Raw genomic sequence first — 27,779 nt, 5'->3', positions numbered from 1 at the left:
ACTGCCAACAATATAAATTTTTTGTAAGGACTGCAAAGACAAGATAAGAGATATTAGGACTCATACAGAGGAGCACAGATAGTCATTTTTCCTGTGCTCCATTTGCGAGTGGAACATGAAAGGGAATGACTAGTAGTGAAATGCACCAATGCTCCTTGTGGAGTATGTATGTAGATGTAGAGGTACATGTAAATAAGACTGGTCAATACCACAAGTGGCTTAATAATTTACAGTTTCACACAGAATGTTAAAAAAACTAGAAAGCTTCAACAGTAGATGGTTATACATAAATATGTCTGGCAAAAAGGAAGTAAAAATGCTTTCTGCTGAGACACAAAGTAAGTTATTAGCTTACCTCAAGGGTGGCAAATTTAGCCTAGAATTAAAATGCATTCAATGGACTGTTATGTGCAAAAACATGAAAACATTTTGTAAAAGTTGTACTTCATGTTCAGATTAAATCTGTAACTACTATACAAATAATTTAGGTCTCTTATACAAAACACATGTTACAATGATAGTCTGCACATGTTTCACAGTCGTATTTTCAAGCTCCTTTTTTAAACTCACCCAGAGGAACTCCAAGACAAACATAACATTTTGTGGCAAAGAAATATCTGCTGTTTCTAATTAACTAAAAAATTAAGAAAATATGTGGTGATAATTTACATATGTGTAATATACATCAAAGTATGCACAAATTTGATACAAAAAAATTTGATGCCATGTTTATGTTCCATTTAACTTTTAGAATACTTACAAATAACTGCTTCAATCTGGCAATCTGAGAGCTAGTAACTTCTCTGTAGGACTACTAAAGGGCACTCAACAAATTCTGATAGTTCAAAAGTTGTTGTAAACGTAAAATGACTGGAAACCTGTTATGCCCAATTTATCCAAAGCTTATGTAGCACAAGAATGGTGATGCCATAGTCTTGAGATTCTAGAAGTGTGTTGAGCATAAAACTTTGTGCATCTGATCCAAATATTTACTTTTGATTAGTACTAGCATCAATTTTAAGTTGTCTTAGGCCAAAACTGTTGAATAGCTCACATGACATTTTGCATCCTCCTGCTGAAATCCTTCTAAAAACCATGAGCTGTTATTATTGCGAGATTAAATTTTGCACAGCTTAGTTTTGTTTTATGCAAAACACCTCTGCAAAACTACATTCAAACTGAACATGGTTGGGTGAAGACCACTGGTCCACTTAATGTCATGTCCTGGGAGTCATGAGCTTAAACCCAAACATTGAAAAGAAAACGAAAGAAACTGATAAATGTATTTTTGGTTGTACATTACAAAGAAGCAAAAAAGTGGAAACATCGGAATATTTTCATAATGTTAGTAATTTCAATTTGTTGACTTCTAGAAGCAACTGTTCCCTTAGGTCTCAACAGCACAACTTTTCATTTAACAAAACTTAGTTAAAACTACTGTAATCACTGAAAACAAATATCAAGTCAGTAAATGGAACCCACCTATGCTCGAAATAGAAAATAAAATTACTTAAAAATAAATGCAATTCACTTACCAAATACAAACAAAAAAAAAAGTTTGGCGCATGGGTACAATAGGGCAACAAAATAAAGTGAGTGGAGGCAAAGTCGCAAATTGTGTAGGCCTTGGCATTTCACAAAAGAAAAGTTATGATATTTCCAAATGACCAAAAGAAAAAAAGAGAGAACAGAACTTCAGACAAAGTTAATATGAGATGAATATGTGGTGCAGAAAATGATTTGTAGAAAGTGAGAAAGTCAGGATGCCTGATGATGCTCACATCTGACTTTGACAACTTGTACAGTTTTCTGTATCATTGTAGATACACATATTTTATGGGAAAATAAGTGTCAAAGACACTCAGCATAAATGGTTAAACAAGCATGTAGAGAAAATACTAGAAAACACATTCTAACTTCTTAAGCTTCCACAAATAAAGTTACACCACTTTTACGTTCCCGGAATTAACATTTTCCCATTATTTACAACACTTTTTATTGATCTCCTTAAATGTCCTATGTTCACAATGCTAATTTATATCTCCTTTTGCATTAATATATCTATAATTTTTGCTTCGGTTTTCACTTAATGAAATGGTGTTCATGGAGAAAAAATAGGTAGCCTTTCACGTAAAATGATTTGGCTTTCAAGTAATGGTAACAAACATTACACCCTGAGCTCTTTACTCTCTAGATCTTAATTGGTATTAGTTATTATAAGTCAGAACAATTTGTGGAATTAGTAGTCACTGCCAACCTAGCAATTTCTATTAATTGTTCACACCAAGAAAATTCTTCGCGTGGTGTCTGACATGAATAACTGTTTCAAAAGAGATCGGGAGATATTATATGAGTTCAAGACTTACATTCACTTGTTTACAATCACTACCAACATTAGCTATAATACTGTGAGCTAGTACATTATTGGAGGCATATGATTTCCATGTTAACTTTTGTGATTATGATCATATACAGACAACAATCACTACACAGTGTTTGAAGCTAATAATATATTTTTATAATGGAAGGAAACATTCCACGTGGGAAAAATTTATATATAAAAACAAAGATGAGGTGACTTACCGAACAAAAGCGCTGGCAGGTCGATAGACACACAAACAAACACAAACATACACACAAAATTCAAGCTTTCGCAACAAACTGTTGCCTCATCAGGACAGAGGGAAGGAGAGGGGAAGACGAAAGGAAGTGGGTTTTAAGGGAGAGGGTAAGGAGTCATTCCAATCCCGGGAGCGGAAAGACTTACCTTAGGGGGAAAAAAGGACAGGTATACACTCGTACACACGCACATATCCATCCACACATACAGACACAAGCAGACATAATATGTCTGCTTGTGTCTGTATGTGTGGATGGATATGTGCGTGTGTACGAGTGTATACCTGTCCTTTTTTCCCCCTAAGGTAAGTCTTTCCGCTCCCGGGATTGGAATGACTCCTTACCCTCTCCCTTAAAACCCACTTCCTTTCGTCTTCCCCTCTCCTTCCCTCTGTCCTGATGAGGCAACAGTTTGTTGCGAAAGCTTGAATTTTGTGTGTATGTTTGTGTTTGTTTGTGTGTCTATCGACCTGCCAGCGCTTTTGTTCGGTAAGTCACCTCATCTTTGTTTTTATATATAATAATATATTTTCATTAATAGCTTGCAGACACTGAGTTAGTTTCGTATCATGTGGATCACCTGCATGATAAATCATAAAGATGTGGAACATCAAAAATTAATTTGTAAGAATGGCTACATGCTGACCATTTACAAGACCACTTTTCCCCAGATGACAGTGAATAACTTCTACCCACTGCCTTTTACACATTACTACAAAAATAGAAATTCTTCTGGGGAATAGAAGGAGTTTAATAAAAAGGATTTTTTGGTTTATTTTCAAATTTTAATTTGCTTTCTGTCACACATTTTATATAACTGGGTATGTGAACGAAAACTTTGGTGCAAAATTGTGCACTCCTTTTTGTGCTAAAGACAACCTCAATGTGGGGTAATAAATAATATTGTAATAATGTACATCACTGTTCCTTTTCAGCTGCAGTGGATTATTTACATCAACCTTCATGAGGGAGGAAATATACTGTGAAGCAGGAGTCAAAATGCCTAGCTCCTTAAACAAGATTATTATGGTGGGCACAACATATTATTCTTGTAGCACATTTTTGAGCAATGAGTACTTTCTCTCTTAAAGATAAGTTACCCTAGAACATTATTCCATATTACATTATTGAATGAAAATATATTGATCTGCCTCTCCATGAGATTAGCAATGATTCTAAGAGCAAATGTGGCTGAACAAAGTTGTTTTCGGGGTTTCAAAATGTGTTTTTTCCAATTTAAATTCTCATCTATATGGGCACTAAAATTTTTTTGAAGTTTCCACCCTATTTGTTATTGTTGTCTTCTAGTTACGGTTAAGCTGGTTGGTTGCAATGAGAAAGTTTTTGATATCTATCAGCACCATTTGATTTCAATCGATACAGCTACTCCTATAATACACCAAGCAAAGTCTTAATTACGTACTGTTGCTCATAACTATCATGTTTGTGAATGGACTGTTGTGTTTTTAGATTTTCTTTTAAGTAGAATTACAGTGTTTTTCTGGCACAGTTTTAAGATGGAGAATATTACAAAGAGAGACAAGAAGATTTTTTTCAGTGGAAGAGAAAGCAAAAGTTCTCGATAAAGTTGAGGTGCATCATGGAATGTGTGTTACAAGTTTAAGTATTCCTGTTTCCACACATTAAATAATACCATCATGAAAACCAAGGATTTGATTTTGGAAAGTTCAAACAACAGCGAACTAAATGCAAAAAAGGAAAAACAATATGCCAGTACTCAAAAATGCGGAAGTGGAAAGAATTACAAGGAATTGGTTTCAGACAACACATGCATCCGACAACCTGGTGAATGGTGTGATATTACAGTAAAAAGCACTGATGATGTGTCTGTAGGTTGGACTAATTGATTCAATAAGAGCTATAATGTGATCTACAAAGCTGTATGTGGGGAAGAAAAATTGCATAAATGTAAAAACTGTTAGTGAGTGGCTGACTGGTAAGTTAAAAGAACTTACACAGCACTATGAACCAAAGGACATCTTAAACATCCATAAAGCAGGACTCTTGTAAACTGTACTTCAAAATCTACATCTACATCTACATTTATACTCCGCAAGCCACCCAACGGTGTGTGGCGGAGGGCACTTTACGTGCCACTGTCATTACCTCCCTTTTCTGTTCCAGCCACGTATGGTTTGCGGGAAGAACGACTGTCTGAAAGTCTCCATGTGCACTCGAATCTCTCTAATTTTACATTCATGATCTCCTCGGGAGGTATAAGTAGGGGGAAGCAATATATTTGATACCTCATCCAGAAACGCACCCTCTCGAAACCTGGCGAGCAAGCTACACCGCAATGCAGAGCACCTCTCTTGCAGAGTCTGCCACTCGAGTTTGCTAAACATCTCCGTAATGCTATCACGGTTACCAAATAACCCTGTGATGAAACGTGCCACTCTTCTTTGGATCTTCTCTATCTCCTCCGTCAACCCGATCTGGTACGGATCCCACACTGATGAGCAATACTCAAGTACAGGTCGAACGAGTGTTTTGTAAGCCACCTCCTTTGTTGATGATTTTCTAAGAACTCTCCCAATGAATCTCAACCTGGTACCCGCCTTACCAACAATTACTTTTATATGATCATTCCACTTCAAATCGTTCCGCACACATACTCCCAGATATTTTACAGAAGTAACTGCTACCAGTGTTTGTTCCGCTATCATATAATCATACAATAAAGGATCCTTCTTTCTATGTATTCGCAATACATTACATCTACCAATGTTAAGGGTCAGTTGCCACTCCCTGCACCAAGTGTCTATCCGCTGCAGATCTTCCTTTCCCTTCCCTTCAAAAGTGAAAATTGCAATGGTGGGAAATATAGCAGAGTCCATCTTACAGTAATGGTAGGTACCAAGGCTGATGGTTTTGAAAAACTGAAATCCTTTGTGATTGGAAAATGAAGCAACCACAATGTTTTAAAAATGTGATACCTCTGCCCACAAACTACAGTGCCAATCACAAAGCATGGATGACATCAGAAATTTTTGAAGAAAAACTGTATAATCTGGACACAAAATTGGCAGCGCACAACAGAAAAATTCCCCTACTTGTTGACTGCTGCCCTGCACACCAGATAAATGTAAATTTGATAAACATGCTACCAAATTACAGAACATGTTGCAGCCCTTGGATTTGGGCATTATCCATGCTTTTAAACCACACTGTAAAAGATCCAAAAATCCATGGTGATAAGGCATTAACTTTGACGAAAGCTCAAAAGAATCTTAGCTGCTTTATAGTCTTGATTTTGCAAGCACTGCATTACATAACAAAGGTGTGGATGGAGGTAACAGTGTCCATCTCCAACTCCTGGAAAGTTAGATATGAAAGATATGAATCTGATCTACCATATGAGGATGATTGTGAAAGTCTTATTGCTTCATCATGGGAAAAGCTACAATTAGATCATCCAGTCCAAGACATCTTCCATGTTGATGAAAGGTTGTGACTGTTGATAGTGGGTCAGTTCTCATATACAAGAAAAATGTCACAGCATAGGATGTGAAAGTAATAGGACGAAAGTGGGGCGCCTTGTAGTACAGACGTAAATGCAATAGTGAAGACGATAAACAAATATATTTCTGCTGCAGTAGTGGACAGCAAAGATTTCCACTTTATTTATGAAATCAAAACACATACAGAAAAAAATTCACCATAAAAAGTTAAAACAAACTACAAATCTGAATTTTATGTTCAAAAATGTATGTTTTTCTGGAAAATAGCTACAAATGTGTTCATATGCCAGATTTTTGTAAGATTGCTGGTTCCCAATTACAGGTCAGCACAAATTTAAAAAATGATTTATTTATGTTTAATCAAGTATATGCTTAAAAAGTAATTTCACACTTTCTACATTTTCCTCCATTTTACACCTTTTTTTTAAAGCCCCTTGAAAAGTGTAAAAGAGGTGCCTCACTTCAGATAACAAACCACCAGCAAAGGTAAAACAAAATGTGTATAAGCATCTCAATATTTACCAAGTAAATCTTGCACTGTACTCTTGACTTAAAAACAGAGGAGTTAATCTTCGCTATATCTATAAAAAAAATTTTACACAATGCACAGATGAAGTGGTGAATCAGATAATAACCTGCATAAACAATCTGCAAGAGTTGAGACAATGTTACTAATAATTATTTTAGGCCTGCTCTAAAACACCAATTTCTTAGTTCCCAAGGAAAGTGAATTACACAGTTATTGTAAACTGAGTTTAAGATAGTAAAAAAAAGAGAAGTTTTCATGTGCATTATACCTTTTCAACCATCTTAAATTAAAATCCATACTTTAATTCATTCATACACTTCAAACATTGAGTTTACTATACAGAAATCCTTCTGTGCTACTACATACAAGGTCATCAATTTAACAAGTCAATGTGTCATAATTTACCTGCAAGACATCCCCATCTAACTGATGCACCTCTTCAGCTCCCACCTCAATTGCATGTTCCTCAGCAACATCAAAGCCAACTCCTGCTGGTGGTGTTACTTCAAACACTCCCTTGTGTTCAAACATTCGACCACCACCATCACTCACAGTGGCTCTGAAAATTTCTTGTTGATTAATATATTATCGACCTGCAACTACAGTTGCTCTAAACTACTAATAAAAGTTCAAATATTAATGTCAACTGGTAAAGTTCTCTTGAGCTTCCAGCCATGTCAAGTGGTTCAAAACCCATGAGTTTTCGGCCAACTGCTCCTCAGCCATTGTGAAGTACTTTACTACTTTTTAACCATATGACATACATAGAAATTCAAGACAATTTTATCAGTAAATGTCCTGGTGAAATCTAGCATTCACACCTAAATATTAGCATATAAAATATTACCACATTTTCTGGTTGTTGTCTTGTCATTTACATAAGGGATGACTGCAAATAACAACTTCATCACAAGACCACCATTAAATATTTAACGCTGTGAAAATGCAGTCTTAACATATACATAAAATTAATCAAAAACTCATTTTTAATCAAATATGATATAGCCATGCTACTTTGTAACATTTAAGCACAGTACTTGTTATGTTTCAACTGAAAACAGTTGTTCTATACCCATAACAAACATCATGACAAAGATGAAACTTAATCTTCAGACGATATTTCACAAGAGCATGCTCCTAATAAGACATTTCCTTCATGTCGGGAAGGAACAGGCTTCTTCAATCTGTCTTTACTAGGAGTTGGGCATATTGTGATGAAACTCAAAACTGCATGAAGAAATTAAAAATCTACCAGAAAGTCCAACATTTTATTGGTCTAGAATTAAGAACTCTCAGTCACACAAAAAGTGGCATTATAAGCAAAAAAGAAGACTGTAGCCCAACATTTTGTTATTAGGGGTCCATACAAATCACACAAAATTAATCAGGAAGCTGAAGAATTAAACCAGATGCCAACAAAAATAAAAATTAGGTAATATTTGTTTTGAGATTTTGTACATCAATATTTACTTGTATAAAACTCACAGAGGTAAATTGCATTGAATCTGGCCAGTATATCTGAAGTACCATTAATGGTTTCAGACAATGAAATAGGTCTGGCTACTTCTATACCTGCACTTTGTTACAAAAAGATTTGCTAAACAGACAATAATATGGGCCTCAGAAACAAGACTGCTTCTACATCTTTTTACTTAGGGCCAATAAATTGCAGAACTCCAGGTTGTACAGACAGATTAGCCAAGTTGAAAGAGGGATTAAAAAAGATAAAATGGATGTAGTACAATTATCATCAGAACTGCAGTGAAAAAATGAAGGTCGAATATAATTCAAATCTGGCCATGTGTTTTATTACAGAGAAGGTTACACAAAACAGAGGAATTGATATGTAGGCATTATTGTAAGAAGTGAATTAAAAACAACAGTATAGATTCCTATGGAATTTTGAAGAGAATAGCAAGACCTTTTTGAAAAATAAACAAAAGATATTCCACAGAAATCATACAGCTCTATGCAGCAATATGTTCACATTCTATTATAACGTAGAAGACTTCTAGGCTGAGCTTCAGAAGTTCATAAGTGACAGGAAATACATGATAAAATGATGATCAGGGATTTAAGGTGAAAGTTGGACGAATACTAAAGTTTATGTCTACAGTGTGGAATGTTGAATATAACGCTAGAAATGATAAGTCATTACGTTAGTACAATTTTCCGAGGACAAAATATCTGCCCTTAATACATTTCTCTAGAAAACAATAAACAAAAAATGAACCTCACAAATGGGGCTAAGACGTGCAAGATGTGACAATCCTTAATAAGTCAAAATTACAAGTGATCACAGGCTCTTCAAATGAAGAGTAAAAACCTGATGCAACATTGAAAAGAAATGGACTCATCAGGCAGGAAGTCGAAAACATAGCATATGATTATTTAAGAATCATTAATTAAGCCATGTTAAATTAAGCAACAAATTCAGTATCTTAAAAATTAAAGTTATAAAATTATAGAGAAATGGGCAATAGTTTACATTTCATTAAATTGGTTGTAAATTCACAGAGCCCACGAAAATGATTTCTGCAATGTGGAAAGAAGTCAAAGGTGTACATATTGTTTGATAAAGGAACTTATACAAACAGCTAAATAAGTTGCAGGCACAACGAAAGCAAAAGAAAATCGAATGGAACAACATAACAGACATTAAAGAGAAGGAAATGATTATAGGTACAAAACAGAATAATCAGATTAATGTTTTCAAGACATGTGAGGGGGGAGAATGAAAATTTGATACACTAAAAAACTACAAAAAATAGAAGTATAAAGAAGACAAATCAGAAACTTATACTTTATCACATTTCAAAAGATAAGATGGCAAGAAGAAAATTATACAGTCTTTCCCTAATCTTTTAAAATGCTTGTATAGCTCAGGTAATGAGTCAGAAACATAGATACGTAGATGATGTAATAAAAATGATTCCAGATGAAGGAACAGCTATACAAAAGGAAATTACAAAGTGACTGAAATAATGCTGTAATTATTCTCCTCCACAAGAAACAGGACATGACATAAAAGAACTATAGTGTCATCGACGACGACATAGAACAAACACTAGATTTTAACTGTTTCCTGTTAAATAGAGACCACAGTCCTGCTATATTTTAGAAATGGCACCATTTTCTTCTACCTGATTTGCCATTCTCAAGTAACAGCTGTAAAAACATAAGTAATTAAAGACCAGTTCAATGTTAGCTAAGCTGTCTAACAACCAAAGTGTTAACAATGTAGGTACACACACCTTACATAATATTTTATGCTACTGTTTGTTTTAAAGAAGGTTTTTAAATATTGCTGTATAATTTTTTTACGTAACAAATCATCTGAATTTGACTCTGATAGTTGTTAGCACCATATTACAGTAGTGAGATAAAATCATGCCGCAAACAAGAATACATTATACAAAAGATTGTATTAGCACATGCCATTAGTGCTACTTCTCATAGAATGTATGTGTTATAACAAATGCCAGCCGGGGTGGTCGAGCGGTTCTAGGCGCTACAGTCTGGAACCGCGCAACCGCTACGGTCGCAGGTTCGAATCCTGCCTCGGGCATGGATGTGTGTGATGTCCTTAGGTTAGTTAGGTTTAAGTAGATCTAAGTTCTAGGGGACTGATGACCTCAGCAGTTTAGTCCCATAGTGCTCAGAGCCATTTGAACCATTTTGTTATAACAAATAAAGATAATTTTTCCTCCTCCCTCACAGATACAACAATTTTAAAGGAATTTTAAGTTTTTATTTACATGTAAACTACATTTAATGGCTGTCCACCATGAAAGTATTGTCGTTTCTAAAATCGTATCTTAATTAATCAAGTAAGTAACCTGGCTTTATAAGAGGGCATGGCACAACAGATCACCATGCACATTCTGAACAAAATTATAGAACAGAGCAATGTATTTAAATCCCATTGGGGATTCATTGAAGTCTTGAGAAAGATTTTGAGACAAACGCAAATGAGAAAAACAAGGAATTAATTTTATCTATGTTACAACACTGAAAAATACATGTGTCATCACTAATGCTTCCATTTGACTTCATCAGGATATGAAAAGAATCAAAAATGAAAAGAAAACAAATAGGAAAATTTCATATCGCCAGAACGGGTCTCAGCAATAGCAGGGTACATTTTCAAATCCTTAAACTGTGAAAATGAAGTAATCTGTGTTACTGGAACACACCTGAACCACCTTCCCTTGCTGATGACATTAGGGGCTCTTGCAGGGACACTCTTAGCCACGTAGTTTAGAACAATCACACTCCCCTGCACGCAAGAATGTAGTTCCACGAAGCAGTGCCAGTCAGATGTGCCCCACACTCGAATGCCAGCACATTTAGGCATACAGAGTGTGCAACAGGAATGTGGCAACATGTGGAGTGAAAGCTTGGTGATTATTCATGCACAACAGCAATGTTATCAGCGACTTGGGAGTATAGCACTCTCCTCTACATTCTTTTCAGTTGCCTTCAGTAAGCCACACAATTACTGTGTGCTCTCTAACAGACTCTTGTCTGTCACGCACACATGTTTCTTCTACAACTCAAGAAAGGAATTCCATTCTGAAAGCTATCAAAGTAAAGCTCTGTACCTTTTGTGTGTCTGTCTGTTGACGACACAGCTTTTCTGCCTTTAGATGTTTCTTTGAAGTACAGATAAAATAGTGAAAACTCTAAGCCATTCTAATTCTGCCATTTGGGCAGCCATGATTTGAGCCTTTCAAAATTGTTGGAGATAGTGGGAACAGAATCTTGTTTGCAGAGTAGTGGTCAGCTATGCTAATCTCTACACTGTATGGATGAGCACACGCAGCGTCTGAAATTGAAAATAAAAATTCCTCTACTGAGGAAATCAGGCATAATGTAGAAGCGTACACATTTTGTGAATCATAACATCTGCTTTTAAATTACTGTCTACATAAATGACTCATTTCTCAGTCTCATTTTACGAACAGATTAAAAGTAAAGAACTCACTTTGAGGAAAAATTATAAATCAGCAGATTTACTTACAAAAAAGTCACTTGTACACGAGTTCAAGTCTTCTTTCTTGGGACAAGCACAAGAATTTCTCTATTACGCTGTCAAAAACTGAGTATTGCTCCTCTGAGTGGTAAGGGTATGCTTCTCTATTGAAAGTAGATTTAAGTCACTCAGTCTTTCCTGTGACTATGTGCTTCTTAGACATGTGTTGATTCTTTTCAGAGCTGAGAAAGACTGTTCCACTGTTGATGTAGTACACGAAATTGTCAATATCAAATTCGAAAATTTATACAGTTCACTGAATCCTGAGATCAGTCCATGCTCGTTCATTAGTGAAACTACCTCGTATACATTCTTTGAAGAGAATTCAGATGAACTGTTTAGTAGAATGAGTTCATTCTTCAAAGCAACATAATCTAAGAGCAGTCCATAAATTGATGACAATTTATGTAAAAGATGGTCAGGAAATTTTAGTTTGTAATTTTCATAATTCTGAGAGTAAAGCAGGTGAAAAAATTCCAGCTTATCAAAAGAAGAGAACCTTGTTTTATCTCACACATAATGTAATTTACTATTTCAAAATACAGTTGACGATAAACGTCCATTTCTGTTTCATCTATGTTTAGAATTTGTATCACATTTTTGAGCCACAGAGAACATCCAAAAACTTTTGAAAGTGTGTTCTGCGTCAAATTGCAGCTGTTCTGAAAGCTCCTTAATCTTCTTGCTGTAATAAATGACATAATAGTTTTTCATTTTCAGTATGTTATACAAGACATCTGTGTAACTGAACAACTTAGAAAAAATTTTGAATAAGAAAAGTGACTGAGAGTTGTTCAGAAAAGCTAATGAAACCTCGAGAATCCACCATTGTTGTCTCAATTATCACTATTTTCCAGAACACTGCCACAGTTTTTCACTGTGTTCTTTCACTGTGTTGACTAATCTGGATGAGAACTTCTACCTAGTTGAGACAGGTGATGGCAACTTCCTATGAACAAATTCCTGTAACTTGTATTTTGTGTTAGAAGATTTGGAAAAAAATGAAGAAAGATTGCTCAGAGTTTGGAAAAATATTTGACACTCCTTTATATTAGAGATGCTTTGTTGCAAAACCAAATTTAATACTTGGGCATAGCAGTGACTATAGAGAGTCTTGGGATACTGTGGCAAACCATACTCTGTTGGCCATTAATATGACCACTCATTACTGATGCTTCATCATACGTCTGGCCAACCAACTTCTTTGCGATGGAAAATTCTTAAACCATGCGCTCAACATGAGCAAACAAACCATTAGCAGTTCTGTCTGCACTGATGTCAGCAAAACCAATGGATCTTCCTCTCACATCACCTTCATGAATGTAGCACAGAACTGTGGACAGTTGCAATTTACACCGTATGTCTGAAGTTTCATCAAGCATAGTGGCTAAAAAGTCTGCTGTTTGTATTTCCTTTTTCAGTGATCCCTTGACTATCTCAGAAATAGCTTTAATAATGTCATTTTGTATACTTGCAGAAGTTCCTCAAAATACTGTAGAAGTACCCAAGTGCACTTCTAACAAGGGGTCATGGTTTTTCAAAACATTCAGTAATTCCAGGTAACTTCCTTTGTTAGCAGAAGCATTTGACTCATTATGCCCTCGAAATGGGAGCTCTTGTTTAGCTAAATAAGACACTGTATGGATGAGTCTCTTCAAAATTTACCCGTTCCTTTTAACTTGTTCATTCTGCTGGCTAATATTACTTCAGTGCTGCTCGTTTAATAAGATGTCAAAACTACCCTGCCCAAACATTTTTAACTGAAATGACTGAATGACTGAATATAATTTTGTGATTTTGAATGTATTTGTTGGCTGAGCAACAGGAGATTTAAATCTGAAAAGTCGTGATTATTCCACACTGATTTTTCTCAGGAAGACAGCAAACACAGCTAACAGAAAAGTTTATTTGAATCGGGAAAGCCTGTCACAAACAGTCAACACTTTCATACCGTGAAACAGAAAAATGTATGGTGTAATGTTCTTTTTTGCTCTTATGGTCTGAAACTAAGTTAGGTAATGGTGGCTTCTGCTTACCTTTTTTAACTACTTCCAGTTTCTCTTGAAGTGTTCTTGTGGAAAACGGTTTTTCAAGCAGGTGTTTCACAGCTGTATTTACTTCTGTTGTCATTTTGAAATGGAATAAAAACTCTAAGAACTATTTTAGTTTTTGAAATAAAATACTTCACTGAATTTTAGATTATTACAGGCATCTGCAGTTAAAAAGAAAAACCACAAACACCTCTGGGAATGTGTCTAGATAATGCCAATACCGAGGTGCGGACTGTGAAACTGTCCTTGCCAGATGAAGCAAACAGTGTGGTCCCTTCACAGCACATATTCAGTGACATCAAGTTGTATCCCCTCCTGAAAACTGCATGCGCGCACACCTTTCTATCTTTCCCCTCCTGCCCACATTTTCTCAACAATGTGTGTGGCCTCACCACAGAATGCTTCCCTTGCAAAAGGCTTAGCTTTCCTGCTGGCTGGCAACATTTCCCCTGTTCCTGGCGCTTCCTCCGCTCCCTTTTAAACCCCAGTCTGTTCACAAGAGCACAGCCACCACTCAGCATGCAGAATGCCACAGGTCGCAATTAGTCATTCTCATGTTCAGCAAAAGAGCAGAATTTAGTGCTGTTCTCTGCCTGTCCACTAACTATATTCTAAAGATTTCAAAATAGAAGTACTGTATTCATTAAATGGACTAATTTTTGCAGGGCATGCGGTGCACATCTAGCACACATTGAATATAGACACCTTTAATTACCTCATGCTCTTTAATCAAAGGAGTATGACTGTGAGGGCACCTATATTTCTTAGCCCCAGCGCAACATTTTCTTTGATATATGTTCGAATTGATAGCTACAATACCTACTGCTGTAATAGCGATAATACATGTTCAATACGTTTTCATATGGAACATGACTGCATCTAATGTATTCACAGTGCACACACCATGAAGATTTTAGAACAGACAAAAATCAGCAAGCCATGCATTTGCATGTACTGGCGCACAGGTTTTACCACTTATTTGCAGACTCTTTCATGTGGCACTCCTAAACACCAAGTTGTGCGTGGAAATCAATGTGCTCCTAAATTTCTTCCCACGTACTGAAGCACCACAGTTTTGTTCGCATTCCCACACACAGACCTGCCACATTCAGTCTCACTGTTACAGCTGTAACAGTACTGTTTGCCTCAAGTGCAAGTAAACTACAAAACTGAATGGCAGGAAACAGTACAGCAAGTTTGAAAGTAGGCTGAAAATCAATTACAAGAAGATAAAAATAATAGTGATGAACACAGGGAAAAGACAGTAGTCCAAGTAAATAATGAAATCTTAAACCAGTTTGCAAGTTTTTCTATGAGGGTAGATGAAGACAATGGCTGGATGGACAGTAAAAGAAACAAACAGAAGAGTAAAAGTGATCTGGAACACTTTTTGCAGACTAAATAGTGTCTCCAAAACAAGGTTTCCAATTTGCCTGAAAAAAGAAACCTACAGTCAGTTTGTTGTTAATAATCCAACCCAGTTCAAAAGTAATAGCAGTGTGCATAGCTATAACACCAGGAGAAAGGATGATCTTCACTATGCAGGGTTAAATCTGACTTTGGCACAGAAAGGGGTAAATTATGCTGCCACAAAAGTCTTTGGTCACCTACCAAACAGCATCAAAAGCCTGACATAGCCAACTAACATTTAAAAATAAATTAAAAGAATTTCTAGATGACAACTCCTTCTACTCATTGGCTGAATTTTTAGATATAAATTAAGGGGGAAAAAACCAACAACAACAACTTAAACATTAGTGTCATGAAATATTTTGTGTAATGTAATATCTTGTAACGACATCTTTTATTAAACTGACACGTTCCACATCATTACGAAGTGTCGTATTCATGATCTATGGAACAAGTATTAATCTAATCTAATCTAATCATTGCCAATTTTGACTTGCGGAAGTGAGACAAGGACTTTTAATGCGAAAACTAGCCACAAACTGAAGATTGTTCAGCAAGCAACAGATATATGTATCTTGAGAATTATTGGGAGAGGCAGGAAAAGAAACAAATAGATCAGCGAATACACTAGAGAGAACAATGTATGTATGGCCACAATGGTGTGCAGGACATGTAGTCATGAACACAGAAAAAAGATGGGCCAAGGACACTCTCTACTGGATTCCCAAGAGACAAGCAAAGATTGAGATGATACCCTAATCGAAGGTGGGTAGACACAATCACGGAACATGGGTACACGTACATGAAGACTTAGTAATGGAAAAGGCTAAAGGACATCTTTTTCCAACAACGAATGTCAAATGGTTCATGATGGTGAAGATAACTGTAAGTTTGAAGACGGAGAATATTTACCAAAAAAGTATACTTATGTAAGTTTATTCTGATGAAGAGTATTAACACTAATAATGCCAATCACACTTGAGCTGTTACATACTATTGTTTACTTTAAGCAATATTTGAGAATAATGGCGCATCTACTTACCATTCACTGAAATGCAGACTAAAACAAGACTAATACTTATGTCAATTACCGTACTAGCTATATTTCTCCCCTGCAGCAGTTTTACAGTAGCCAATAAAAGGGAGAATAATAATGCATAAAAACTTGAAGGAAGAAAACTCCATTCCACATCCTTCATTTAGAAGTGACACAAGCAAAAAAAACATATAACAGCTCTCTTCCTGTACTAAGCATCTCGTACACAGTCTGGAGTGACCTTTTTTTATCTTCAGTTTTTATATATTTTATCACCTTTCTCTTCGCGTATAATGATCAGTACCGTCATCATAGCAATCCTGTGCACTGTCGTACAATGATGGTACACCTGTCATTGTGCTGTAGGTGCCACTAGCGACTCTTCTGTACCTTGATGCTTTCTGTAATAGTTCCAAAGCCACACCAATAGATGTCACTAGTTGTAGGTTTGTGAAATTGAGGCATTAATTTGAGCTTACACAAATTCAGTCTGTGTTTTGTGAGCTCAGTGAGTGCTACATGCCTAACCTCCACAAAACAGAAGCAGCGAGAATTTGGCACTTTTTGGAAGAAAGTGACTTTAGTGATTTGAGTAATAGTGCAGACTATGACACTCTGGGCAATATATCAAGTGATGAAAACAATAGCATTTTGAATGACAAGGAAATAGGAAGTCCACAACAAAGCATGGTGATGCAAGGAACATGTGCCAAGGTGACAACTAACTGTGCTGCGGACTATTCGTAGGCAACTCACTGGGACTGGGGCAGTGTAGCTAATCGTCCTAAAACTAGTATCTACACTGTGACATATGAAATAGAGTCAACAGTTCTACAGTGTCTGGGACAATATACTACAGAAAGTCAAGTCATAAATGAATTTCTAACAAAACAGTTTTTTTAGTCCATTGCAAGAAAAGCAAATGGTTTCTCCTAACAGTTGATGAAATGAAGCTGTACTTTGTTCTCTGCATCCACATGTCACAGATATGAAAACCTTCTATAGGAGACAAATGGCCAAAAAGAAAAATAATGACCTATAAAAGAACGTATTAATATAAAAGGAGTAATGCAGTACTTTTATACAGTCTGAGAAGCCACAAACATGATAATAACCAAGCCTTAAAATTCAGCATAAGTTATCTTCCTTACTTACATATACATTAACAGTACGTATTACACTGCATGCAATGTAGCACACAAATTAAATTACCAATCGACATGTGAAGCCACACATGAAACACTCCTTATGCAGTATAACTTAAGGATGAAAATACCATCCTTTCACTACAAGACCTCATATAATGGGGGAACCACAAATACTCAAAATGCAGACTGAGGTTGTAATCCCCTCACCCCCTCACAATTCACGTCGCCATGTCACCTTCAGCTTGCGCCACTACCCACCGGCCCCTGCAATCATACATTACATAGTAGCACATATACCTCCCACCACCTGCACCAGAATTCCTAGCCAGTAAACTGGCTGCCTCCCTCCAAGCTGCTACCCACCCATGCCCAGCCATCTCCCTCTGTCCATGCCACCTGACAACCAGTCCACCTGCTAAAATACAGCATCGGCATTGTAGTCCAGCTGGCACCAAAGCACAGCTTGTGTGTGTGTGTGTGTGTGTGTGTGTGTGTGTGTGTGTGTGTGTGTGTGTGTGGGTGTGTCTACAATCTCAAGTAATGCCTACTTCTACAAATATCATTACAAACACATTGGCAATACAAGACATGTTAGGGCATCAGGTGACTGAAGAATATTTATCGAACAGAAATCAACTGTCATTATAATATGATAATGGCCTTATAGTGAATGGATAGTGTTTCCATCCTTCAGTTCTATTGTATATAGACTATTTCATGTGTGGCATCACATGTCGACTGATAATTTAATTTGTATGCCACAGTGCCTGCAACATAGTCTACACTGTTAAGTATATGTAAGTATAGAAGATAACTTATGTCTAATTTAAGTTATTATTATGTTTGTGAGCTCTATCAGCAATATATAAGCAATGTAGTACTCTTCTATTTTGGTGTGTTCTTTTATAGGAGCTTAATAATGACCTGATCATCGAAAGTGGTCAATCGTGTGCTACATAAATGATATCAAGATACAGCCTACAATGGACAAGATTTTCTTTTAGAATAAAAACTAACTGAGACCTCAATATTTGCTGAAACAATGCCACTCATAAGATTGAAGGCTATCTCCACATATTTACGCTTTGCTACTAATTCACTAAAAACACAACATTATAAACTGAGAAAGGTAAGACCAGTCATTTCACAACAGCTCGATATATTTCGAAGAGTATATGTTCCAGGCAACAACACTAACAATGGCAATAGCCTGTAGAAGTTTAGTGGTACACTTTCCTATCTTCAATACAATCAACCAAAGAGAGCCGGATTTGGCATAAAGACATATAAAGTCTGGTTTTCAGAGAATGGAGACAGAGAGAGCTAACATTCGTATTGTAAAACAATATTGTTACAGTGAAATGGGCTGATAGGTAAAATATTCCCCTCTTGTCAATGCTTCATGACAGACCAAAGTATGAGTAGGTACATAAACATGAAGAAATGAAGCTGAGACCGATTGTTTTATTGATTACAACAAAGGAATGGATGGAGTTGATATACACAAATAGTGTCTGTTCTCATATCCACTTATGAGGATATATGCCAAGGGGTAGAGGAAGATATACAGTATTTCTATCTCCTGGATATACTGATGCATAATGCAGGTGTAACATATCACGTACCGAACACAGCACTTATGTCATCAACAATGTTCTGGATCAATGTGGCAGAGCAGCTCTTGAAGAAAGTAACTTTCGCTGTATACACCTTTAAGGGACAACCAAGGAAAGCAGAATATACACAGAACACTGGTCCCCCTAGAAGATTATGATATCTGTTTTGAATATAACATGTGTAAAGTTACCTGTGGACAAACATATCAAGATATACCATACACAACTAAACTGTTTGTGAGTATTAATGACAAATTAAAAATGATTCATGGTGTACCATAAACCCTGGGACTATGTCTGTATGATTATAATTTTATATTTTCTTAACAAGTATAATTTCTTCATATTTCATATATAATCATGTATACCTTGAAGAACAAAAACATACAGTAAAAACATTAGTATCCCTATGATAAATGTATTCTAAAAAAAATAAAAACTATGGGAATTGGTTAAAACTTACGAAACCCAGAAGCTGTAACATCTGAACATCATTATTCCCCCACGAAACAGGGTTAGGACTATGTATCCTAACTTTCCGGCACTAAAAAATTTAACTGTTCTTCAAAGTTCCTAGTTTTAAACTCCCTTAAAAAATTAAAATCTTCAGGAGCCCCCCCCCCCCCTCTCTCTCTCTCTCTCTCTCTCTCTCTCTCTCTCTTTGTGTGTGTGTGTGGGGGGGGGGGGGGCAGTGGAATCTGGAGGATGTGTATGCATGTTTGACTGTTTTATTGTTTCTTTAAGTATAACCTGGGTTTCAGCCTTTTAGGCTATTTTCAAATATTTCCTAAAAACAAAAACTGCATGCAGTAAGACCACCCAAAATTTCAAAAGATGTAAAATGCCTTAAACAATGAATGTAAATTGGTGTATAATTATGAAATATGTACTTACATTTATGTCTTTAACATATATTGCGGGACACATAACATGTTGCCAGGCTCAAAGTTGGCTACTAATTAAGAAAAATATTGGTTCCCCATGAAATGCCAGATGTAAAAGCACCACCTAGTAACAAGTACGTAACCATGGGAGCATGTGATATTTAGTAAAAACAGGCTTACATTGGTAAGTAAAAGGTTAGCACATGTCCTGAAAACATAATGATAGTGAAATCAAAGAGTATGAGCAGTAGAGCAATTAAATACTAAAATGACACAGCATCATAGATATATGACTATTAATGTTAAATATCTTCAGACTATACATAACTATCTAACTGTCCATGATGGCCAACTTTGAGCCTGATAAGATGTTAAGTGTCCTGCAATATATGTTAAAGGCACAAAATGTAAGTACATATTTGGTAATTACTCCAATTTTCGTTTATTGTTTAAGACGTTTTACATCTTTTGAAATTTTAAGTGGTCTTACTGTACACAATTTTTGCTTTTAGTGAATATTTGAAAATAACATAAAAGGCCTAAACCTGGGTTGTACTTAACAAACAATAAAACATTCAAATGGTGGTGTGTTTCTTTAAAAAAATATTGTATGACTGTTGCTCAAAACATCAAAAACTCCTTACTTTCCATTTTCTCTTGTCATCTACCTGTAATTACCTCTGCACTTGACAAATTTATAATAACTCTGCTGCTTTCCCACTGGTTCACTCACTATAAGATTTACCAATACAACAAGGTCTTTCACAATTCTAAAGTTATTCCTGTGTAGAGCCCAAGTACCCAAATGGAATTTCACAATTACACATCCAGTTTGATATACTGATACACAGCTACAATATTTAACAGATCACTGCCTAATATAAAATGAAGTGCCAAAGAAACTGGTATCGGCAAGCACATTCAAATACAGAGATGTATAAACAGGCAGAGTGCAGGGCTGTGGACGGCAATGCCCATATGAGACAACAAATCTGGCACAGTTGTTACAGCACTTGCTGCTGCTACAATGGCAGTTAATCAAGACTTCAGTGAATTTGAACATGGTGTTACAGTCGGGGCACGAGCGACTGGACACAACATCTCTGAGATAGCGATGAAGTGGCAATTTACCCCTACGACCAATTCACGAGTGTACCATGAATATCTGGAATCTGGTAAAACATCAAACCTCCAACATCGCTGCAGCCGGAAAAGATCCTGCAAGAATGGGACCAATGACGACTGAAGAGAATCATTCAACATTGCAGAAGTGCAACCCTTCCGCAAATTGCTGCAGATTTCAATGCTGGGCCATCAACAAGTGTCAGTATGTGAACCATTCAATGAAACATAATTGATATGGGCTTTCAGAGCTGAAGAGCCACTCTTTTACCCTTGATGACTCCATGACACAAAGCTTTATGCCTCACCTGGGCTCGTCAACACCAACAATGGACTGTTGATGACTGGGAAAGTGTTGCCTGCTTGGATGAGTCTCGTTTCAAATTGTATCAAGCGGATGGATGTGTATGGGTATGGAGACAAACCTCATGAATCCATGAACACTGCATGTCAGCAGGGGACTGTTCAAGCTCCTGGAGACTCTATAATGGGGTGGGACGTGTGCAGTTGGAGTGATATGAGGCCCCTGATCGCGTCTAGATACGATTATTGACAGGTGACAGATAAACATCTGGTCTGATCGCCTGCATCCATTCATGTCCATTGTGCATTCTGACGGACTTGGGCAATTCCAATGGGACACTGCGACACCCCATATGTCAGAATTGCTACAGAGTGGCTCCAGGAACACTCCTCTGAGTTTAAACACTGGCTTTGGCCAAAAAAACTCCCCAGATATGAACAAAATTGAGCATGTCTGGGATGCCTTTCAACGTGCTGTTCAGAAGAGATCTCCACACCCTCGTACTCTTATGGATTTATGGACAGTCCAGCAGGATTCATGGTATCATTTCCCTCCAGCACTACTTCAGACATTAATTGAGTCCATGCCACATCATGTTGCGGCACTTCTGTGGGCTCGCACGGGCCCCTACACAGTATTAGGCAGGTGTACTAGTTTCTTTGACTCTTCAGTGTATATGAATCACATTTCTAAGTGCTTATTTTTTTCATTGCAAGTAGCAATATCTGCATGTCTCCCAGTAAACTACAAATGAATTTAATATTCATTAGTCTTTGCATGTACCTCACAGAATATACAAAACATAGAAACCTTAGTCTCAATACATCTCCCAAAATTACAATAAAATACGAGCAATCAAGTGAGAGTAAGAAATCTCATATTTATGAGTGTATAATGCAATTAATGAATTCATACTTTCCAACAATAAAAGTGTAACTCACAAGTCACATACCAGTTTCCCAATGAGTGACTCTCCAACAAGAAGAATTTTGGCTGCCAAACAGTACAGCGAGGAGGTGCAAGCCGCCAAAGTGGCATCAAATCAAAACACTTGCACCAGACTGGCATTCACACGACATTTAGCTGATGTATTTAGACCACAGAGCAGCAAGTGTACCACCAACTGAGAAGGGAGACAGATGTGTAAAGCACAACAAAACATTCACACATATATATTACAGAGAAAAACATATTAGCAGCTTTGAAACTGGGAAGGAGGAGGAAATGAGTGCGGTAAACTAAGCCTTCAAATGTGAAAAGAAAAACAACATATAAGTATGAGAGCTGAGAGTTTTAAAATTGAAGAGAATACAGAAGAATGTAGACCAGAAAAATATGATACTGGGAAATGTTTGGTCAGGTACACGTTCTTTAAAACTATATCCTCGTCAACAACTAGCTACAGAAGAATCAAGAATTATCTTTTCCTACTTCCATTTATTTCAGAAGCATATATAATAACATATTTTATACCATCAGTTTAAATAGCAACTGATCTACTACTAGCTACAGCTAAAATAGGCAAAGTTGTCATCATCTTGAAGGTTGATTAGAACAGAGCCTTACTAGGCAAGGTCCTATTAGAGATGGTGTCCACTCCTGGTAGCTGAATGGTCAGAGTGACGGAATGTCATACCTAATGGCCCAGGTTCGATTCCTGGCTGGGTCAGAGATTTTCTCCGCTCTGGAATTGGGTTTGTGTTGTCCCTATCATCATCATTTCATCCCCATTGACACGCAAGTCACTGAAGTGGTGTCAACTCGAAAGACTTGCACCAGGCGAATGGTCTACCCACTGGGAGGCCCTAGCCATATGGCATTTCCATTAGAGATGGTATGCTGTTGTCTTCTTCCAACCTTTGACCTGACTTACCCAGGCAGTTATAGGGAATCTACATTTTAATCAGTATTCTGAACCAGGTTGCAACTCAGTATTTTTCATATTAACAAACTTTGCAACGGATGAAAGCATTGGCAAGTGTCAGGCAAAAGTTCTAAGACCAACTGATACTTTCTTAAAAATTATGATTTACGAAAAGCGATAAATTTGAGGTACACAGAAAACTTCCCTTGAAGTAACCTGATATCTAGGACTTATCCAACACAAATTAAACCCCCTGACAATGACCAAAATGCTAAAAAAGTTTGTTTACCACCTAATGTACTATGGTGCAACACACTGACAATCCAACAGCATAAGAAAAACTGAAAAAGTAATAATTCAAAAATATTTCTAGTGGTGTGATGTTTCTTACAAATATCTACAGAAAGATGTGGAACTTTTTTCTTTATTTAGTAACGGAAAGCTATGTTGCCACGGCAGTTACACTTTATAAACAAGTGGTATTGTGTTGCTCCTGGAGATACGCCGCAATTTAAGAATTCCTAGTGTTGTTTTTCACTCTGTGTGTCATATCTCACATTGAGAACATAAAATCATGCTGTAGAGAGTACTTAAGTTAAACTGACTGCCAAAATGAGGCACTTATTACAAAAAAAATTTAAAAATAATCCAGACACACAGCTGTTATCAACACTTTTTAGATTATTGATTTTCCCTACTTAACTTTATCACACATCACATTAAAACACAGAAAAAGACAACATGTGCTGGAATGAAAGTACATAAAGATTTAATAACTAACCTTGTCTTCTTTATGATTGTCAGTAATTCTGTTCTTGTTTTTGCCAAGTTATCAGTTAACACTGAGACAAGCATCAGTGAGCCTGCAGGACCCTTCAACTCTATGAGACCAGGTTTGCTAGCCACTTTTGAATTCTGCAAACACAGAGGGAAATTACACATATACATTTACCAACTTGAAATATAAATTCTGCAAATTAATCAAACAGTTGTGTTTGGCAGCTTTTGCAATCAAACAGTGCATATAGTCTGTACTGAGTTTCAGTGAAAAAAGGGTTTATTTTGCATAATCAGGCAATGCGAATGGAAGCATCCGATTACATCCATCTGCTTTGACCCATGACTTGGATGTTCTGTGTTACATGACATCACTGTGGCATGGTGTTTTTGAGTCAGGACGTGTTTGTAGATGTGTTGTAGTGTTTGGTGGGTGCTCTTGTGAAGTTGGTTGTGTTACAAGTGGTATTTGATCATTTGACTTTGCATAACAATTCTGTGAATTAGTTGTTGGAAGAATTTCCTGTCTAGCCAGTGAGTTATTCCAATTTATTGTTTTATGGTTTACACATCCTTGTTTGCTTTAGGTACGATAAATGTCATGTTTTTGCTATGGACTGAAATTTAATACATTCTTTTTTTTCCTTCTTTTTTTTTCTAAGTGATGGATATGACGGGAAAGTTTAACATTTATTTGCTCCAGAAAGTGCTGGGCAATGAAATGATGATGACTATAAGATTGTTGCAGGGGTTTGGCTTGACTGCTGACTACTTGACGTGTAATGTGATCACAAAGCTGACTAGCATTCCAGCTCGGACCAGGAACCTGTTATGTGGTGGTGTCACCTTTGGCAGTCTAACTGATGAGGGATCTATGTCTACATCTATACTCTGCAAACAACTGTGAGGTGCTTAGAAGAGGGTACATCCCACTGTACCAGTTATTAGGGTTTCTTCCTGTTCCTTTCATATATGGAGTGCAGGAAGAATGAATGATTGAATATCTCTGTGTGTGCAGTAATTGTTCTAATCTTATCCACACAATCCCTGTGTGGGCGATTCATAGGGGATTGTAGCATATTCCTAGAGTTACCATTTAAAGCCGTTCTTGACACTTTGTTAATAGACTTTCTCAGGATAGTTTATCTTCAAGAGTCTTCCAGTTTAGTTCCTTCAGTATCTCTGTAACACTCTCCCAAGGATCAAAGTAACCTGTGACCAATCATGCTGGCCTTCTCTGTACACGTTCAATACCCCTGTTAGTCCCATTTGGTACGGTCCCATACACTTGCAGCAATATTCTAGGGCAGGTCGCATGACTAATTTGTAAGCAATCTCCTTTTTAGACTGAGTGCACTTCCCCAGTATTCTACCAATAAACCAAAGTCTGCCACCTGCTTTAATCGCGATTGAGCCTATGTGATTATTCCACTTCATATTCCTACAAAGTGTTACACCCAGGTATTTGAATGAGTTTCAATTCCAACAGTGACTCATTGATGTTACAGTCATAGAATACTATGTTTTTTCTTGTTTTGTTTTGCAAAGCAGACAGTTTTACATTTCTGAACATTTAGAGCAATTTATCAATATTTGCACCACCTTGAAATCTTATCAAAATCTGACTGCATATTTATGCAGATTCTTTCAGATACTACTTCATTATAGATAACTGCATCATCTGCAAAAAACCCTGATGTTAATATTAATACTGTCTGCAAAGTCAATAATATACAACATGAACAGCAACATTCCTAACACACTTCCCTGGGGCACACCTGAATTTATTTCTACACCTGACAAGGATTCTCCATCCAAGATAACATGCTGCATCCACCTTATCAAAAAGTCTTCAACTCAGTCACAAATGTCACTTGATATCCTATATGATCAACTTTATTGACAATAAGGGTAGATAGGGTAATGAGTCAAATGCTTTTTGGAAATCAAGAAATACTGCATCTACCTGACTGCCCTGATCCAAAGCCTTCAGTATGTCATATGAGAAAAGTGCAAGTTGGGTTTCACATGATCTATGTTTTCGGAATCCACCCTGGATGGCAATGAGGAGATCATTCTGCTCAAGATACCTATTTGTGTTTGAGCTCAGAATATAATCCAAGATTCTACAATAAATCATCGTCAAGGTGGACAGTAATTTTGTGGATCACTTCTACTATCCTGGTTCGAGCTATCTACGTTGGCCATCAGCAAGATTGTTGTACTTACATATTATTTCTGTTATCATTCATCTTTACATTTTTGTGGGCATGAGACAGGAGTGACTGTGTAAAGCATTTTGGTTTGGGTTTCTTTTTGTAGAAAAGTGTGCACTGACTATGGGTTGGGTGGGGTTGGGTTGTTTGGGGGAGAAGACCAGAAAGTGAGGTCATAGGTCTCATCGGCTTAGGGAAGGACAGGGAAGGAAGTTGGACGTGCCCTTTCAAAGGAACCACCCAAGCATTTGCCTGGAGCGATTTAGGGAAATCACAGAAAACCTAAATCAGGATGGCCGGACGCGGGATTGAACCGTTGTCCTTCCAAATGCGAGTCCAGTGTGCTAGTGACTATGCCACCTCGCTCGGTCACTGAGTATGTGAAGTACAGGAGGAAGCTGGGAGGGCGGTGGTGGAGTGGTTTGTGTGGTGAGGAGGAGGGCTGGGGGGCGGGGGGGGGGGGGGGGGGGGGGGGGGGTTGACGCCCCGTGGTGCCAGCGGAGATCAATGAGTCACTGTGTGTGTGTGTGTGTGTGTGTGTGTGTGTGTGTGTGTGTGTGTGTGTGTGTGTTGGGGCCGGAGGGGGGGGGGGGGGGGGGGGCTTTAGAGGATGGGCAACACAGCGACCTAGTGCTACTTGTCAATGACATTTTGAGTTTTGGTATCGTTGGTTTCATTTTCTAGGTATTGATGGTTTCGTTTAAGTTACATAGGTCAAGTGAAATCTGTGGTACCACATTTTGGAGTTGTGTCTGGTATCAAGGGGCTACATCTGAACTAAATAGGTATGTGAAATGTAAGAATCCTGTGTATGTGAAATGTAAGAATCCTGTGGTTTTCGTGTTTGTAGTGTTATGCCATATGTTGAGAATTTTTTATTTCATTTTGAGGATAATATTTTTTTGCGATGGTGCTATTTTGCATATCGCATATATTTAGCTTGTGCCCACCCTAAACCCCCAGCTTCCTGTGGTTTTCCTACTAGTTTCATTAGTCTCATGTTGTTTTGATTTTTGTTCACATGTGTATGTATTGACATTAGGGTTGCCACATGTATATGCTGGAAATATGGGTGTCCACCATCTTGATGACATCATGTGGGGTGGAATCAGATGGGTGGAACCTGACATTTTTGTTTGGAACCTGACATTTTTGTAATGCCATATTGTGAAAAGTAAATAAGCAAACAATTGCCGAAGAGGTCTTGAATTCTTACACTAATTTCCCAATATGTTTACATGTTTACACGTTTTTAGTATTTAAAGTCAATAATAAGGTAAATTTCAGATTAACTGTTATTTACACAACCAAGAGACGAAAGCAATTTTTATGTTCGTATTGCCTTTTTGTCTAATGTTCACAGTGGGGCTGTCCTTTGTGTTACAAAGATTTTCAACAGACTGCTGGCAGGTATAATGCAAGGAATTAGGACTCTTCACAATTCAAAAAAAATTAATGACTTACCCAAAAGCCAACAAACTCTTGACAAAATAATGTCATGTAACAATATTGGTTGTAAAAGAGGAATTACGTTATTACAGCATACGGAGAATCATTATGGTCTGACAGTTGTAACTTAATATTAAGCAAGCATCTGTAAATCAACAAAAGCTTTTTGGAATAAATCAGGAAGCAGTTACAGGTTTGTTTCCTCCTCCAAAGCAGCAGCTTCCCAGCATGTTTCAC

At 37.1% G+C, this 27,779-nt stretch overlaps 1 protein-coding gene across 1 annotated transcript in view; it reads right to left on the bottom strand.

Moving 5' to 3' along the window:
- The window catches only part of LOC124596452 (translational activator of cytochrome c oxidase 1), a 47,063-nt gene that overhangs the window by 7,503 nt on the left and 11,781 nt on the right, over nt 1-27,779 (bottom strand). Inside the window, exons 3-4 of the mRNA XM_047135585.1 lie at nt 23,882-24,015; nt 7,036-7,189 (exon numbers count right to left, since the gene is read on the bottom strand). Coding sequence (XP_046991541.1) covers nt 7,036-7,189; nt 23,882-24,015 — 288 coding nt within the window. The remainder of the gene's footprint in view (nt 1-7,035; nt 7,190-23,881; nt 24,016-27,779) is intronic.

The sequence above is a fragment of the Schistocerca americana genome, chromosome 2 (assembly GCF_021461395.2).
Source record: "Schistocerca americana isolate TAMUIC-IGC-003095 chromosome 2, iqSchAmer2.1, whole genome shotgun sequence".
Taxonomy (NCBI): Eukaryota; Metazoa; Arthropoda; class Insecta; order Orthoptera; family Acrididae; genus Schistocerca; species Schistocerca americana.
This window is presented reverse-complemented; position numbering and strand designations above follow the sequence as displayed.